The 17,494-nt window shown below is 37.1% G+C and overlaps 1 protein-coding gene across 1 annotated transcript in view; it reads right to left on the bottom strand.

The window, feature by feature from the left end:
* Positions 1 to 17,494, bottom strand: part of TDRD9 (tudor domain containing 9) — a 45,208-nt gene that overhangs the window by 5,437 nt on the left and 22,277 nt on the right. The window contains exons 18-32 of the mRNA XM_054286776.1: positions 16,392 to 16,436; positions 14,836 to 14,889; positions 13,152 to 13,268; positions 12,242 to 12,349; positions 10,172 to 10,272; positions 9,347 to 9,520; positions 8,005 to 8,116; positions 6,456 to 6,668; positions 5,405 to 5,494; positions 3,973 to 4,233; positions 2,817 to 2,966; positions 1,717 to 1,787; positions 1,257 to 1,366; positions 995 to 1,088; positions 202 to 340 (exon numbers count right to left, since the gene is read on the bottom strand). Coding sequence (XP_054142751.1) covers positions 202 to 340; positions 995 to 1,088; positions 1,257 to 1,366; positions 1,717 to 1,787; positions 2,817 to 2,966; positions 3,973 to 4,233; positions 5,405 to 5,494; positions 6,456 to 6,668; positions 8,005 to 8,116; positions 9,347 to 9,520; positions 10,172 to 10,272; positions 12,242 to 12,349; positions 13,152 to 13,268; positions 14,836 to 14,889; positions 16,392 to 16,436 — 1,839 coding nt within the window. The remainder of the gene's footprint in view (positions 1 to 201; positions 341 to 994; positions 1,089 to 1,256; positions 1,367 to 1,716; positions 1,788 to 2,816; positions 2,967 to 3,972; positions 4,234 to 5,404; positions 5,495 to 6,455; positions 6,669 to 8,004; positions 8,117 to 9,346; positions 9,521 to 10,171; positions 10,273 to 12,241; positions 12,350 to 13,151; positions 13,269 to 14,835; positions 14,890 to 16,391; positions 16,437 to 17,494) is intronic.

The raw sequence follows: 17,494 nt of genomic DNA, 5'->3' as shown, positions 1-17,494 counted from the left end.
AATCTATGATTATAAGAAGGGAGCACATTGAAAAATCCAGACAAACAAAACTGAAGAAAAAACTACAAACAAACAAAACTACAAAAAACCCAAACCCCACAGTCCAAACAATCTCTTTTATTAACACCAAGAGTAACAACCTCAGATGCACTGACTTCTACTGAATTCCAACCGTAGTGAAAATTCTTACTCAAGTTTTACCTCTGTTATGTCTTCCAATCCAAAATGCACATCAAATGTCACCTCCATATCATTTGCTGGGAACAGTGGAGCCCCAGATGTCTGACTCCAACCCAAACCACACAAAACACCAGTAAAATGCTTCCTACTTTTATCAACTCTACATGAAAAAGAAAGAAAACAGTCTCACCAAGAGATGAAGAAACAAAACTCTTATGAAGACAGCCTCAAATGAATTTGTCTAAGCCATGCAAAGCAAGACATGAGTTTGAAAGAAGCTGAAACAATTGAGAGGCATTCATACTCAGTCATACTTGTTTTTAAAATATCCAGTGATGATACAAAACTGAAGCTCTGGTTATAAAGACATATCCTCATAAAACTTACCAAAAAATCATACATAAGCAAAATAAGGGAAAGCAAGTTTAACTATTTTGAAATGAAAGTCTGCAAACACCAGAAATTCAAGAAAACACAACAGTGATGCCACTGACAGAGCTCAGCTTTTACAAAAAATTATGCAAGTTCCTCTCCTCATGTAGATTTAACATTCCCAGTTTACCACTCCATCTTCCCAGGTTTCCAGCACAGCTGGCAGGAGATGTAATGCCTTATCACGAGAGGAGACTCTGCAGCACTAATTCCTAAGTACATGAACAAGTTATTTTACCTACATATTTTACTAAAACTCATAAAAACACACTAGGAAGAGAATACATAAAATGCTAGAAGCAAATAAATAATAGCTGTCAAAACTTTGTGAGGATCCTAAAGAAAATAACAAAAGAGCCACCACTTTGAAATGCACAAATACCTGAGCTCTATTGCAGGAGCAAACAGCATACTGAGGAGTGCAAGCAGGCCATGAATAGGAGGCATCAAAGATGTTTCCCCTAAAATCACAGACCCTGGCACCAAAACAAAAAAAAAAATCAAATAACTCTAAGGAGCATTTAATAAAAATGAAACCTCAAAAAGATATAACATAGAACTACAGTGACATATTTACTCATAGAGCTATTCATATAAAACCAGCAGTCTAGAGAAATCATCCAGATGTTTTTATTAGGCATTACCAGTTGCAGTTACTGATATATCAGTGGCCACCAAGAGCTGCTGAAAGGGATCTTCTGCACCATCATGGACAACAATGGAGTTTATGCTCTCCTTATGTATGAAAACGTTTCTGGGGAAGAAATATTTTCAACAATAAAAATCTCCAAAACTCATAAAAACATGTAAGCAAATAAACATTTTAAATTCACAAAAAAACTCAGAGTAGATGCTTACTGTTAGCAGATTTAAATGACAGTTAATAAATAATCTCTCTATGAGACAATAATGAACCTTAAAACTACTCTAAGATTTTAAATACAATAGCATGTGTATTAATGCAATTTGACTCCTTCAGTCTTTTCAATGAAGAAAAATTTGGAAAAAAATTTGTAGGAGTAACTAGGTGGCTTTTTGCGTAGTTTATTTATTGAAAATCAAAGGTAAGAACATGACTATACTTCCCAATAAGTCTTCTCATACCTGAATTGGGATATATTGGTCAGACTGTAGCATTTCAACTGGTAAGGACTGAATGGACCAAAAACTGTTACCTTCAAAAAGAAGAGAGAGACAGAGAAATGATATTCTAGTTGGCCAGCACCTGGAGCTCTTCAAATAAAAATGCTTTATAAATTAAAGCCAAACGCATTTCAGCATGTACTGAGCAACACTGAGCTGCTAAACTGGTAATACAACACTTCCAGTTCACTCATCTAAAGCAAACTTTGCTTGCTGAGGCACTTAACTAAAATTATCTATTTTCACAGGTGCTGCAGATTCATGACTGTCCTCTTACTTAAAAACACAAGCTCAGACTTCATAGATCACTGCAGAAAATCAGGTAATTTTATTTACATGATGAGGTCTTTAATCCTGAAAATATCTCACTTTATGAAATGGGCAGTTAAACAGGATTACTCCTGGGGACAAAAGGAGCATGATTAGGTACTTGAAAGCCTGAAATTTTGTCACATCTGAAATGGAAAAATAATCAGAAAGTAGATGAGGCCTAACTTGTAATCACAATGCAGAAGAGCACACACATCTTCCTGTTTTATATTCCAACTCAGCAGTGACTACATAGCTCAAAACACATTTCTGAGTTTGGCACTGGCATAAGAAAAGCATCAGTACCACTGATGCACCTATCCCAGCTGCTTACCTATCACTGGCTGATGAAGAATCAAACACTGTGTACAGTGAAAACCATGTTTAGATTTTCTGAAAGTCTGACAGGGTTGTGAACTTGCTCTTTTGCTATATAATGAAGACTACCATGTAGGGAAACATTGCATTCAGCTGTTCAGTTTTATCTCTGTTCTGCCTGAGTTCAAAGTGCTGCCTTATTAGAAGAGCAGGATCACTTAGCTCTCAGGCTGTACTTCTAAACTCTGCTCAAAGCTGCAGCAGACCAGTCTGAAACAGTGGTCACACTATGGCTTTCCACCAACAGAAAGCAGAATGATGAAATGCATCAACTAGAGCTTCGTTATTTGTGGAACTTTCAATCCTCATCTCCATTCTAACAATGTGAGAAGCAGGGTCATGTGATGACAGGCCAAAACCACCACTCAAGTTACCTTATGGGTTGGTGCATCAGATTTCTTTTCAGAAAAGCAGTTCAACAATCTTTCAATGAGATGCTTTTCCTCCTGTCCTACAGATATGGGCATTTGCTCTTCCTTCTTTGCTCCGTCCAAAAACAATTCCTTGAGCAAATCATGGCTTTGCTACAAAATAATGGAAGTGTTAAAAGCCTTGAACAATAATTTCTTCAAAAATTTTACAAAGAAGGTCCTACACAAAGAAATACATACATACAAAGCCAAAACACAAGTTCTGATGACCTTTCAGATTACATAGAACAACAAACTGGAAGAGAGTTAAAACTGAAGTGTGACAGTGGTCACAAGGGTTTTGAGGATGAGAGAGAGATGAGAATGCTGACTCTATGTTCAGAAGGCTTGACTTATTATTCTATGATATATATATTACATTATGACTATACTAAAAAGAATAGAAGGAAAGTTCTCAGAAGGCTAGCTAAGCTAAGAATAGAAAAGAATGAATAACAAAGATCTGTCTCTCAGCAGAGAGCAAGACCCAGCTCTGCCATGAGTGGTCAGTAAATCCAAACATCTACAAGAGACCAATCACAGGTGCACCTGCTGCATTCCACAGCAGCAGATAACCATTGTTTACACCTTGTTGCTGAGGCTACAGCTTCTCAGAAGAGAGAAAAATCCCAAGAAAGGATTTTTCACAAAAGATGTCTGTGACACTGAAGCAGTTACAGTTTGAGTTTCAAGTCAGACTGGAGCAGTTCAATTGAGGAAATCATTTCCCAGGAAACATCTTTTGCAGAAGGGGTCTCAAAGCAGCAATGCTTTTGGCCAACAGCTCAATATGCATTATGCACACACACAAAAATACACTGCCCTATTCAAGTATTAACCTTGCCACTAGTCAAGCTGCAGCTCAGCTACTCAGGACAGGTGTCACAGACATCTTTTGTGAAAAATACTTTCTTTAGGATTCTTCCCCCTTCTAATTTTTTTCTATATTTTATGATATATATATATATCATAAAATAATAAATCAAGCCTTCTGAAACATGGATTCAACACTCTCATCTCTCTCTTCACCCTGAAACCCTTGCAAGCCCTGTAACTGACAGGCACAAGTGAAACAAACCAGAGCAAGCCAAGCAGCAGCAGCAGCTCCGTCAGGACCCACCTGTGACTCGTGTGACTCCTCAGCCAGCTCGGCGTGGCTCTCCTCGATGAGCACGTCCCGGATGTTCACCAGCCCCCGGCGCCCCGAGTGCCGGAACACGTCCACGTGCAGGACGCCGTGCACCAGGGAATAAACCTCCACCAGCAGAGTGCAGCCACTGACCAGAGAGGCAAATCTCTGGCTGGCACTGCAGCTCCACGGCTCCCCACACACCAGGGACCTGGCAGAGGGACACATCTTGCAGATCTTGAACTCTAAAGCCTGCAGCAGAAACATGGGAAACAGCGCTCGCCTGACTAGAGAACCAGCAAGGAAATATTTCACTCTCTCAGCAACTTATGTTAACTCCTACAGCTGCTGTGAAGCTATTGGCATAATTCCTGCTCCATCACTGCCAACACTGACAGCTCATATCTCTTCAATATAGTACAGAGTTGCTAAGGAATCAGAGCAAACAGTGCATACAGGATAATCTGGTAGTAATTCACTATTCACAATGAAATATTAGGAGAACAGAGATGTCTTCTCTGGAAAAACCCTGAGTGTACAACTGTCTTCAACTACAGTAACAGCAAACTTGGTAACACCACTATGGCTCCTCTGTCCCTAGCAGGCAAGAGAAATTAAGTTTCCATGTCCACAATCATTCCCTGTAATTATGTCTTTGAATGAATTTACAGCAGAAACCCTGTTTTTTTTCTAGCTAGTCATTAAAAGGGGTCATTAAAAGATCAGGCCTAAAGAAGAAACACATTTCCACTTCGTACGTGTGCAGAAAATACAAGAAAGGATGCTTCTTGCCAAAATTATTTTTTTACATCAATTACTAAAGAAAACCAAACAAAATGAGCCCTGTCAAGATCTAATCTTATTCCTGCTGGTCCATTTCTCATTTTCATCATTAAATGCTTCTGAAAAAACAATCAGTATGACACAACTGTTTCTACTAGCTTAAAAATATCTGAGTGAACAGTGAAAAACTGAATTACAATTAAAGTATAGTTGCTTTATTTCTTTCAGAGAATTATTTCTCTGAAAAACTAGCTACAGAATCCCTTTAATTTGTGTGAAAAGATCACTAGATCTATAACACTCATATGTAATCATGGAGAATTCTGTCTGCAAAGATCCCAGGAAAGCCAGCAGTTCAGAGAACAGCAAAACAGCATGAAAAAAACCCACAGCTTGACAAAATCAGAATTTCTCTACAATTAAATACAACACAGTTCAATTACACACAAGAATTTTGGCTCTGTAAATACACACACCTCTAGAATTTTATTAATGAAGGCGATTTGAAGGTACTTCCATCAGCAAAATATGTATTATTTAAGTATTATTCTGAAAAGCATCCTGACATGAAGTTCACTCCTGTTTGCCAGGCCACACACAAAAATATCCAGCAAGCCACAGCCAACAGCATCACCCCTACCTGGAAAGGAAGCCCTTGAAGACACTTTGGAATCTCTTTTAGTTTATTTAAAGGCACTTCTGATCTATTGCCATAATCCACAAAAAAAACCTGGAAAAATAATCAAGAGATTCAACAAAGATTCCACAACATTAAAACTGCTACCTTTAGTGGTAAGAAGAGTCATGACTTGAGTTTAAAAATTACAGTACAACACAAATGTTACCAAGTCACATGGAAGCAAATTCAAAGTCTAGAAAGCATGCAAATGAAGTCATGTCAAAAAGAATATGTCAAATTGTATCACATCTATCATTGGATCCCTTGGCAAAAATATCTGCTTGTAATGTAAGTAGTCCACTAAATCTAGAAAAGGCAAGGTTCTCTGAAAGACTCCAAATTCTTTCCCCACATTCAAGTCTGTGTAACCTTACTTCTTCAGTGAGAGATACTACCAAAAACTGCTTTTAGCTAAGCAAATGTGAACATGTATTCAGTGACTGTTTATAAATTCAAATGAGAAAGTGACGAGATTAGCACTACTAGTCACTCATTTTTCATTAGTACTAAATATTGTCATGATTTAAAGTAACTCTACAGTGGTGAGTTACCACTTTGAATTCCTTTCATTTCTTAACCCAGACAGGTTAAGAAATAAAATTACTTCAAAGGCCAATCTTTAAAAAAATAGAAAATCTGTCTTAAAACTGCTGAAAAATACTGGCCAGAAAAATCAATACCAATCTTGGACTGTGGCACTAATTTCCATTACTCATATCAGCACAAGAGCCAAAATATTCAGAATAATTTGTTGATGATATACAACTCAGCAGCATAAATACCATTCCAAAAAAAAGCCACATTTTCAGATTCACTGGGGGTTTTAGTATTCATTTTACTTCATTTTGCAAGAGCTTCTCAATACTAAAAATTCCTGTGTTCTGGAAAAGAAACAAATTAATCTATTCTGGACAGAGTGATTTGTAGAAAAAATAGATAAAAAACAGGCAGCAAACTCCAAGATTGTTAACCCAATTACATGCTGCCAACTCAATATGACACAGCACATTACCTCAGCAAGATCTCCATGAATATACAGAACGTGAGCTCTGTAGTATCCTCTCTTTCCCAGGTAAGTGAATGGTGCCAGACAAAGCACATCTACACATGGAGGCACTGCCAAATCCATCAGGTTCTGATAGTCAATTTCAGCACTCAGAGCCCGGAGTACAGCTGTGTTTTTTTCATCTGTCCTGTAACCCCAGAAGTGTCCAACTTCTACCACCTGCAAGAATAAAATTTAGACAGTAACAAATTTCATATTATTCTTCTACATCAAATACAAACCACGTATGTGCAAAATGCATGAAAACACTCCTACTCCTGACACAACAGTTCACACACACTGCAACAATGTAGTGAAGAATTTCTGTCTCATAATTTAGGATTTTTTGAGAATGTTTATTTTCTACGCTACCGCAACACATTTTTCATCTAAACAGATTCTGAGATAAGCATTACTAAAATACAGGGACTGGTTTCACTTCCCTAAACCAAGGTAACACACAGAAAATACAAGATTGACTAGACAGGTGCAGAGATTTGGTGCACCTTTTTTGTTAGTGACAGAATACCAGTCAGCTACATGTGCCAGCACATCAGCAGTGTCACTGTTCTGATGAGCCATACCTTAGGGAACTGGTGAGAACTGCTATTTAAAGCCAATTAAATAAAGCAAGTCATCTTTTGAAATGTCTATTCAGACTTTATATTTACTGCTTGTGATAAAAAATAATCTTTATTTACAATCATTAAAGCTCACATATTAAATCAGAAATAGCACAGACAGCCAAGTGACTGCAATGGGTCTGATGAAATTTATTAACATTTTTCATCCAAGAGATTTAGCTGACTAAAGGAGGAAAATATTCTTTTCTCCACTTGCAAAACATGCCACTACTAACAAGAGCTGTTTTAGTACTTCATCATTTCCCCTAGCTCAGTGGTTTGAATGTTTTTTAAAATTTCTATCTCAGCAGCATATATATTGCTATTGCTCTAGCAATACTAATGAAGATGATTAGCAAAACTAATGAAAATGATAGCTAACACAAGATATAAAAATCTCAGCTTCAGATTTCAGAAATATTTGTATATACATAGAATTTTCCCCTAATAAACTTCCACGCATAAAATATTTTTTCTGAATGAGCATATATTACCATCAATTAATCTCATTTTTCATATGTACATTTTCTGAAGAAAACTGGCAGTTAATAACCAAATAAATGGCCCAAATACCTTTTGATTTTCATTTTTATAGGTCACAGAAGTATGTTACCTCTTCCATTAATCCTCTTTACATTCATGTCTACTTCCAGCTAATATTTACTGCCAGCAAATCCCACAAATTTTGTGAAGTGCAAACATGTGAGTACTGTTTAACAAAGAACTACTAAAAATATGACTAAGAATATTCCCAACACTTCTTACAAACACCTCTGCACTAAAACTATTATCAGTACCCAATCACTTAACATAAGCTTGTCAGATATTAAGCTCTGCTAAGCCATTCAGGTACTAATTATTGGATATGACCTACTTATATATAACATTCCTACCTCTGTTACCCTGATGGACAGAAAACGACTTGGGATCATCTTTGACATTTGTAAATCACCAAATAAGATTTTCACAGGCTCCACTGTCTGCTTCTGACAATCCACATTTACTCTAAAATGGAATGAAGATGCTAAATACTTCACTCACAAGGGAAAAGTCAAGAGGATTAATTTTTTTGCTTTCATCTGCTTCCCAAGGTATCCCCAGGGCACATTTATGTACTTAATGACCTTTATTTAGAAATACATCAATTCAATTAGAACACAAAATGACCACAAAGAACCAAATTACTGCAGAGTAACTTTTCAACTGAAATATAACCAAACACAGAAAGATACATATCAGGGCACAACTCTGCCATCACTTTATTAGAAAGTGAAAAAAATCAGGGTTAAGTAGTGAGGCTTTTCATGGTGGCATTTTCTTCTAAACTTATTTTTTAAAAACACAGTATACAAAACTACAAACAAATTCAGCAAATTTTATATATATATGAAAAATAAAATATTCCTTTTACTTGACAAAAGGTAAGAACTGTTAAGCCTTTCAGCCTAGGAGAGACTTGAGCTCCTCAAGAACCAATTTTCACAAAGATTTTAAGTGCTGTTTTGGGCAAAGGTGCTAAAATATTTTAATAAAAGTACAATCAACTGGAAGTAAGGGACTCACCTGTACTTTAACCTTCTCAGTTCATTCCTGCCTTCCTATTCTAGATTTCTTATTTTTAAATACTGAAATAGCTGCAGACTAATCAGGAGCTAGGCAGAATGCCATTTTATCAGTTACTTGTATGACCTGAAGCTCAGAAGCAAAACACAGAATAACACTGCAACAAACATGCCAGATTTTCTGAGCAAAAGCAGGTGTGGACCAAAGAGACTCAATACATTGCATTTCTCAGCATTATTTCCTATTATGTTGTAACATCTCATGCTCTTATGTTCTCCCACTTTTGTTAAGCTCTGTCTCTCTCCCTTTCTTTTTTGTCCCCAAATGCTACTCCCTATTTATTTTGGTTATTGCAATCCCCACATTGTCTCTGTCAGGAACAGAAATAACTGTGTACATCCATATTTTTATATGTCAAAGGAAAATGGACTAGAACTTTGGGGGTGGGGTGAAAGATGACTGCATATTGGAATTCTCTTTATCTATAAAGAAATATTTTAAACAATCACCTTATCTCTAGCCCTGCAAAAACCTTCTGCTTAGACAAAGTTTACATCTGTTTTTTGAACCTAACATTTTTTCCTTGGTGACACTTCCAAGGAAATTCCCAACAAATCCAGCAAACCTCATTTTGCTGCAAAGGAACGCACTTTACATAAGTAATACAATTACCTTAGAAATTCCAAACCTACAGCTTCTGCACCTTGCACTTGTCTTCTGATATCCTCTGGATGATGAACACACAGCTCAAAGGGAATCTTCAGCTGTGACATCTTGACTGCCAGGTACACTTCAGGGAGAACCTTAAAAACCTCCTTTGGATTACGGGAGAACTCCACAAAAGCCCTGTTTGCAAAAAAAAAAAAAAAAAACCACAAAAAAAGAAAAAATATTTTTTCCTCCCTGTCTTTATTTTAGCAGACCAGCAAACAGTAAAAGATACACTCCTCACAGGCTCTGCTTTTATGCGCCTTAAAACTTTAATTACCATGATGGTGATAAGAAAACTTTCTAACATTGTGACCAGCACATGTTAAATTTAATGCAAACAGGATGTGAAAATATATGTGACAAAGAAAGGCAATAAAGGTGGCAAAAGGAATAAGAAAGGTTACATGAATTCAACTTTAGGCAGTCATAGGCTGAAATTAGTCAGATTATCAGCTCAAAAAAGCCATCAGACTGTACAAATGAGCTAAATTCAGCATGACAGACAGAAATAAATACAGACCGATGATCTGCAATTAAGCCCACTGTCAGAAAACAGAAGAGACAAACCAGAAGGCTCTGCCTCAGCTACCTTATCTAATGTTATTCCAACCAATGTACATCAGACTTCAAAACCACTTTTTTCACTGATACATTAAAAGTAAATTACTGATTCCAAGAAGAGAAGAGAAGAAATGAACTAAATTTGTCAGGACATCACTGCAAAAGAAATTGATTACTGGATTTGTAACTGAGAACATAAGGCAGGATATTTTATTTTACACTCACCTTGATCCATTGTAGGAAATAGATTTCACCTGCCCACACTGTCTAAGCAGTGACTGCAACTGTTTATGGTATATATATCCATAGGGAGGAATGTTTTTCAGCTGTAAAGAAAAAAATGTTAAATTTGGATGCCTTCAATTGCTTTAATGCATTTTCAAGTTCACCTAAATAGTTAGCTTTCTCCTTCACCTGAGCTGCAATAATTATGTACAATCCAAACTCCAACAAATTCCCAAGTGCCAGATACTACAGTACATTCAAGAATCCAAAAGACAATAAAAAACACTGTTTTGCTGCTAATAATGCCCTACTACTTCAAACCAGTAGACAAACTATAAATGAAGCAAATTAATCTGTAATTATATATATATATATTAATCTGATACTTGTTACAAAAAGTTGTCTAGTGTCTCTTGATTTTGCTTGTAACATAAAACACTGGACTGCTATGATTCTTTTTCCACAACAGGGAACTCTATCCTGTACAGTATGCACAGCCTGGGAAGCTGAAGGATCTTCAGCTCCTGCATATCCTGGCAGTCGTATCACACACTGAATTACTGAGCTGTGCTGGGACAGCTTGCACAGCTGGAAAGCTCTCTCACATGGATATACAGCTCTTGGGGATGGCAAAGAACACTCTCCTCATCTTCCTTTTGTAGAGGTGTAACTCCACTGTAAGGTTTCACAACTATTAACATGCAACTACAGGCATGTGCCCATTTCACTAACTTTTTCTTAATAGTATCTCATGAGATTTTGATTAAATACAGAATCATGAACTCTTAATTAGAAACTTCAAACTTTGAGACTTTGAACTATTTTTCAGAGTCTATGCAACTGTCTCTTCTTTTCTTTGGCTCTTACAACTTCAGACAGGAAAAACCAGATTATTTTTTCACCATGTTCCTATGCCTTGAAGTTACAGCACTAAGATCAGGGGCTGGTCAAAACCATGGTCTAGGTCAGACTGCAGAAACTGCCTCAAGGGAAGAGAATTTACAGAGACCAGGGAGTGGGAGGTTTAATTGTCTTTTATCACTTCAGCACACCATTAGGAGCAGTATATGGCTGTAAGAATCTCTCCAGGTGAGAGCCTGAGGAACTTGCAGCATTTGTGCCCAAGATGATCATTTACACTGATGAAGACACAGCAGCTACTTCTTCCAAGGTAACAAGCAGCAGATGTAAGAGCTGCTTGTTACCTTGGAAGAAGTAGAATTAAAAACATTACATCAAGAATTAAATACATTAAAAGTGAGCAGCTATTTAAATCTACCAATTTAATATTGAACAATGCTGCTGTGGCAAGACTAGTCTTTATTACACAAGATTGAGTCGTGTGATATTTTGCTTCAATATCCTTAAACTGTATGGAGCACAAAAAATCCCTTGTCAACAAGATTTTCTGACTCTCCTTTTTTATCTATTGTCTCTTGTGACAGTTAAGTCTATTCTTTGAGGCTTCTTGGTAGATTTGGTTTCTTTAAGCACAGGTCATGGCTGTTTTACAGTGTAATACCTACTTCAGATACACCAAATATTTTCTTAGTTTAGACTGCTCAATTTTGCAAAATCAACACAGCCATTTTAAACTTGCACATATGACAATCAGCTGAAAAGCAATTTCAGAAGATAACAAAACCCAGTGTAACACCTGAGTAACCTTAAAGCAACAAGCACAGATGCCATGCACTAACAAGCAGGCGATTACAAAAAAAGTAACACTGAAGCTGCAACCCTACATTAACTTAAGTACTCAGTAAAAAGTACCCTTGATAGTTCTGCTCTATTTTCCCAAATTTTTTTTAGTTTGATGAAAGTTGTTTGCCTGTGCAAGACTAGCAATCAAATGCATAGAGGCAGTTCTCAGGAATTCTTTGAAAATTGCCCACCTACACAATGTTTATTGCATTGAAAGAAAGGAAGGTGGGACACACCAAGCAAGGATCAGAGTACATAATTATTTCTCTCCTTGCCCACGTCAGAACAGAACTTGAAAATAGCACCCAAACACTTCATATTTCTGTTACTTGATTCTAAATTAAGTCATTCATCTTCCTAACATACCATTACAGTGGTTTTTGGATCCTTGCCAGCAAGGTCTTTCATGGCAATTTCTCCATTACATTTCCCAAAAGTACAGTAGTTTGGGTAGAAAGCACCAGCTATTACCACCTGGAAGCAAGAAAATACTTTGTGAAACACAGCAGATGATATTCAGTTTCTTGAAATGAGATACACTGGCAACACATAGAGACACCAATAGATCTTCATATTAACATTCTTTCCTGTCTCTGTTCAGGAATTACCAGAACAGGAGACTATAAACAAATTCTTAAAAATAGATTTTTGTGTAAAGAGTTCAATTTCTGGAACAATTCTACAACTTTAATGCTTTTGTATGCAGACTTGCTCTATTCTATTGGTTGAAAACTGCCATTGTTAGTTCTGATCTCAAGAGCCTAAATTAAAACAAATTCACACAAAATAGCTACAGATAAATTGTTCAGTTTTCAGGCTGTATCTGAAAACGTTCAGCAATTCAGCTCCAAGAAGCTCACTGCTTACACAGTTAAGCCAACTGCCACTGAAATGATAAATAAGTCTGTGAAAATAAAAGCACTGCTAATCAGTAGAAGTAATTCACTGGAAATTAGACAAAGTTAAAATAGCTAGACATAAAATTCCCTGTACCCCCTCCCCACCAACTCACCAAGCCAGTTTTCAAATAAAACACCTCAAGCAAGGGATAATATAATTTTCAATTAACTAACATTAGCTGTCCTTCTGCATTGCCAATACACAGCCAAAAATGTTGCTTTTTTTCCTACCCAAAATTGCTACATCCACATAGAATTTTGGAAAACAAGTGTAACACTAGTTCATCAATATTATTAATTGAAAATCATGAAAATTGATATGAAGATTCAACTGCAATTTTTGTAAATAACATCTCTTTATGACAGTAAAGCATTACCTGCAAGATGAAGTGTTGTTTGCACACATATTCCTCGTCCATAGGAGATGGCTGAGCTTTAACATGCATGTTAAATGCACTGACTCTCTTCTTCAAGTTGTGAAATAACTCTGCCACCTGAAATTTGATCTCCAAGTTACATTTAAAACGGATCAAACCCAGCCACAAACTGGAATAAAATCTGTTAGGTAAAGTCTGAAATAACTGGGAAAACTCCCTTCCCTTTTCAGGTGACTGGTAAGCATTTCACCAATATACTGCTCAGCACCTTTATGTTGGAAAATAATTTCAGTACTGTGATTCAAGCAATTTTCCCAAAATCTCCTTATAAAGAACAATTATGAATTCACAAAGTATATCATGCATATATGACACAGAAGAAAACTAGGAAAAGAACTGAATTATCTTTTACAAGATGGTATTTTCTATTTAAGTCATTTTAGGTTTGTAACTTAGTAGGTAAAAATCTTGCTAACAACCTAGAATTCTGCACCCAACTGCAGCAGTGACCATGCTGCACCCACAGTTTTAGCAGACAACTCTGATTACTGTGAGAGAGATCAAACTTAGGCCCCCCAGCAGAATTATTACAGCTTTTCCAATATTCAGCATTTCCAAGAAACTCCCACAAGCAACCACTGGTCCTCCAACCACACAGAGTGAATGCCTTCACTCTCCCAAAAGATTCTTGAGCAGATGTACAAAGCAGTGTCCACACAGATTTTTTGTAGCTACATTTCCCTTTCCTTTCAGCTGCTGGCAGTTCTAGCACACAAGAATAACCACTGCCAGAAAGGAACCCCTGGGACTGACTCAGTTCTGCAAGCTCACTTCCACACAAGTGATTACGAAATTAGGATCTTTAGGTGGAACAAATAAAAGCCCCCAAATCTTACTAAGTGTTAAGTGCAGGTGACCATTCTAAATTCATATATTATGTTGTGAACAACCTCTTCCAGCATTATCTGAAACTGAGAGGCTGCCATGTGAGACTGATCATTCCACTGTCAAGTTCTACAAAATTTGCTTTTCTCTTTTTTTTGGTTGTTATCACATCTCCAAGTCATAAAACTACTGCCATTTCTTATCCAGACGGCTGCTCACTATCAAATTCTATTATTATTTCCTTTTTGAACACAGGCCCCTCATTGCTCATGCCAAAGGTATGAACCGGTGAAATAATGACCAAGGCCATTCTGCTGATCAATTAGTCAAGAATCTTATTTATTTTCCCCTCAATATATCCCATTAACCCTGAAGCCCACTGTGATGCTGAGTTTTCATTAACTGCTGCACTAATGTTAGCAACAAAGCCCCACAGACTCTCAAGTCCAGGCCTCACTATGTAACTGTGTTTGCTTAAGAGTATTCCCAACCAGAAATCAGAAGTTATTTAACAACAGACAGCAGTCACATCACAACCAGTGATCTGAAACTATAAAATTAGCAAATAATACTGCAGGTTTCTTAAAAATATTAAAAATACGTTAAGCAGTTAATAATTTACCACTCTATTTATCATACCAAAATTCCTTTTAACTAAATTCATAGTTCATTTTAAGAAAATACACATCTATATATACTGATAGATATGCAACACAGTAGGTTTATCCAAGATTTTAACATTTACAGAGAATGAGGAAAGTCCTTCTGCTTATAAAAACTATTACCTATTTAATCTTACCTCTTTGATCTTGTTTATATGAATACAATTTGATCGACCCCACTCAAGCTCTTCCTAGAAAAGAAAGTTAGAACTTTTTTCTTCTACTGCTAGTAAACTTTATCTCATTTATTTCTGTGTGGACACAAATAATAGTTGCATATAGCAACAGCAGAATTTAACCACATTTCACAGCTTTACATTCATACTAAGTATTATGACAAGCATGAAAATGTAAGACAGTTATTTGTTTGACTAAAACGGTGTTTTGTTTTATGACCAATGCAGCTGTGGGTCATGTAACCTTCCCATTATCAACCCACAAGTCCAACTGCTCTGTGCTGCTACTAAAAAAAAAAATCTACTTTAACATTCACACCCAGAGAATCACAGGAATGCTACTGTTTGGGAAAACCTCCAAGATTCTCAAGTTCCACCATTAACCCAGCATTCCTGTGTCCAGAACTGAGCCCTGTCCCCAAGTCTCACACCCACATGGCATTTGAAGAAATCCATGGACAGTGACTCCACCACTTCTCTGTGCCATCTGCTGCAATGTTTCCAGTGAAAAAAATTTTCTTAAATACAACCTAAACCTCTCCTGGTACAACTTGAGGCCATTTTCTCTGCTTCTATCACTTAGGAGAAGGGGCCAACCCCCAACTCAACATAACCTCTTTTCAGGCAGCTGTAGAGCAATAAAATCTTCCCTGAGCCCCCTTTCTCCAGAGTAAAACCTTCCAGTTCCCTCAACAGCTCCTCACCCTGGAGGTTTGTGATCCAGACCCTTCACAGCCCGACTGCCCTTCTCTGGACATGCTCCAGCACCTCAGTGTCCTCCAGTATTCTCTACACAGGACTTAAGGTGTGTCTTCACCAGTGCCAAGCACAGGGGGAAAAAAATCATTGCCCTGGTCCTGCTGGCCACATGACTGCTGATACAAGCCAGGATGCCACTGGATTTCCTGGCAATCCGGGAACACTACAAAAATCTCAGAACCTCTTTCTCTGCATGCACATCTTTATCAGACATCCTGGCTACTTGTAACTCAGTGTTTGTTATGCATTGGTGATCATAAAAGATACTGCATTCTGGAAGAACAAGGGAAATAAAAAAGGTTTTATCTTGTAGACACAAAAGGAGGACTGGAGGCAGTTACTGGGGGCATGCTACTTGTTTTTGTGACTGATGTACTTAAACATCTTCCATCTTTCAGGGTTTTCTGAGGGCACAGAAATCTGTGTATTTAAAAAAACAGAGATACTTATGCACAATAACAGTATTTCTTTCAACTACAGCTCAATTTCTCTTTTTAGGTTGGATTTCAAACCCTCTGGCCATTGTTGATTCCTCTGTGGAAGGAGCTAACATAGGGGATTGTCTTCAAGTAACTCTGCACTGGATTCCAATGCTCATTTTCTCTCAAAGCCTAGCCTATTTATGTATGAAAAGTCATAATTATTGTAAATAAATATTGCTAGCAAATCTTCCTCCGTTTTGTATTTACTACAAAAAAAAATACTCCAGCACTTAAGTCACCAACCTTGAACAGAGAAGAAGAAAAAGTTTAACTAACCTTGGGATTTCTCAGCTTCCCTTTTTCTTTGCAGGCCTGCCATGCCTAAGGAAAAAATGGTGCAGTATTCAGATACAAAATGTAATGCTTTAGTAATAATTACTACAAATATTAATGTGACATTTAAAATGATAAACTTTTTTTTTTTTCATACCAACACTGAAGGTAATTTTTTAACAACAGGCTGTCCACCTGGCTTCATGAGAGGAAATGGATGGAGTGTTAAAGCACATGCAACCACAAATTATTAGAACAACTGTAGTTGTTAGTATGTTGTAATTTTACACTTTAAAAAAGCAGATTACTTTCAAAACCGTTTCTTTTTCTCCTGGCTTTGGGACAAAAGCAATGAAATGTCTGATTTAGGTAAGTTCTGATACAAATGCCTCCCAGAAAACAGAGCTGGAAGAAAAATTAAAATACCCAGCATATTAATGAACATTACTTCATTATTAGGCAGCTTCTGACAGATGCCTGCAGAATACATTTCTAGTTTGACAGCAAGTCACCTCATAATACAATAATCCAGTTTACTGGGGACACAGAATACATGCAAGGTTGAGCAGCCAGACTGCATGTCCCTACCTTGACAGAAAACAAGGAATTCAATCTGAACCAAGGAGTCTGGAAACAAACTTTCCTGAACCTACCTGTTCTTTTCTGATACTCAGCCATTCAAAACAAAGCTTTCACATCACTCACACACAGAGATACTTCACTGGAAGCTGTCTGAAGGTCCCTGCTTATTCTCCACGATAACATAATGTTTTACAGAACCAGCATATTCAGATGCACAGGTGATAATTACCAGGTGACACAAAGGAAATGTGCAACAGGATTTAGGGAATTCATAAAACATTATTTTTGAGCCTCAGGATTAGTGGATACATGTGCCATACATGCTCCTATGTGCTTCAAAAAATTCTAACAGCAGAGTAGGAAAAAAACCAAGCCAGTCTTGGCCAAAGGACAACATGCTCAAAAAAGGAGAATAAATTAAATCAGCAGCTGAAGATTTTTGACTCTCCAGAAGATTACAAAACACACCAGAGCTTGCATTGTAGAAAATGTTGGAATTTGAATAGCAAGTTCTTCTAGCAGAA

This window comes from Melozone crissalis, unplaced genomic scaffold, assembly GCF_028551555.1.
Source record: "Melozone crissalis strain CALT ecotype California unplaced genomic scaffold, PUWL_Pcris_2 ptg000056l_1, whole genome shotgun sequence".
Classification (NCBI taxonomy): Eukaryota; Metazoa; Chordata; class Aves; order Passeriformes; family Passerellidae; genus Melozone; species Melozone crissalis.
This window is presented reverse-complemented; position numbering and strand designations above follow the sequence as displayed.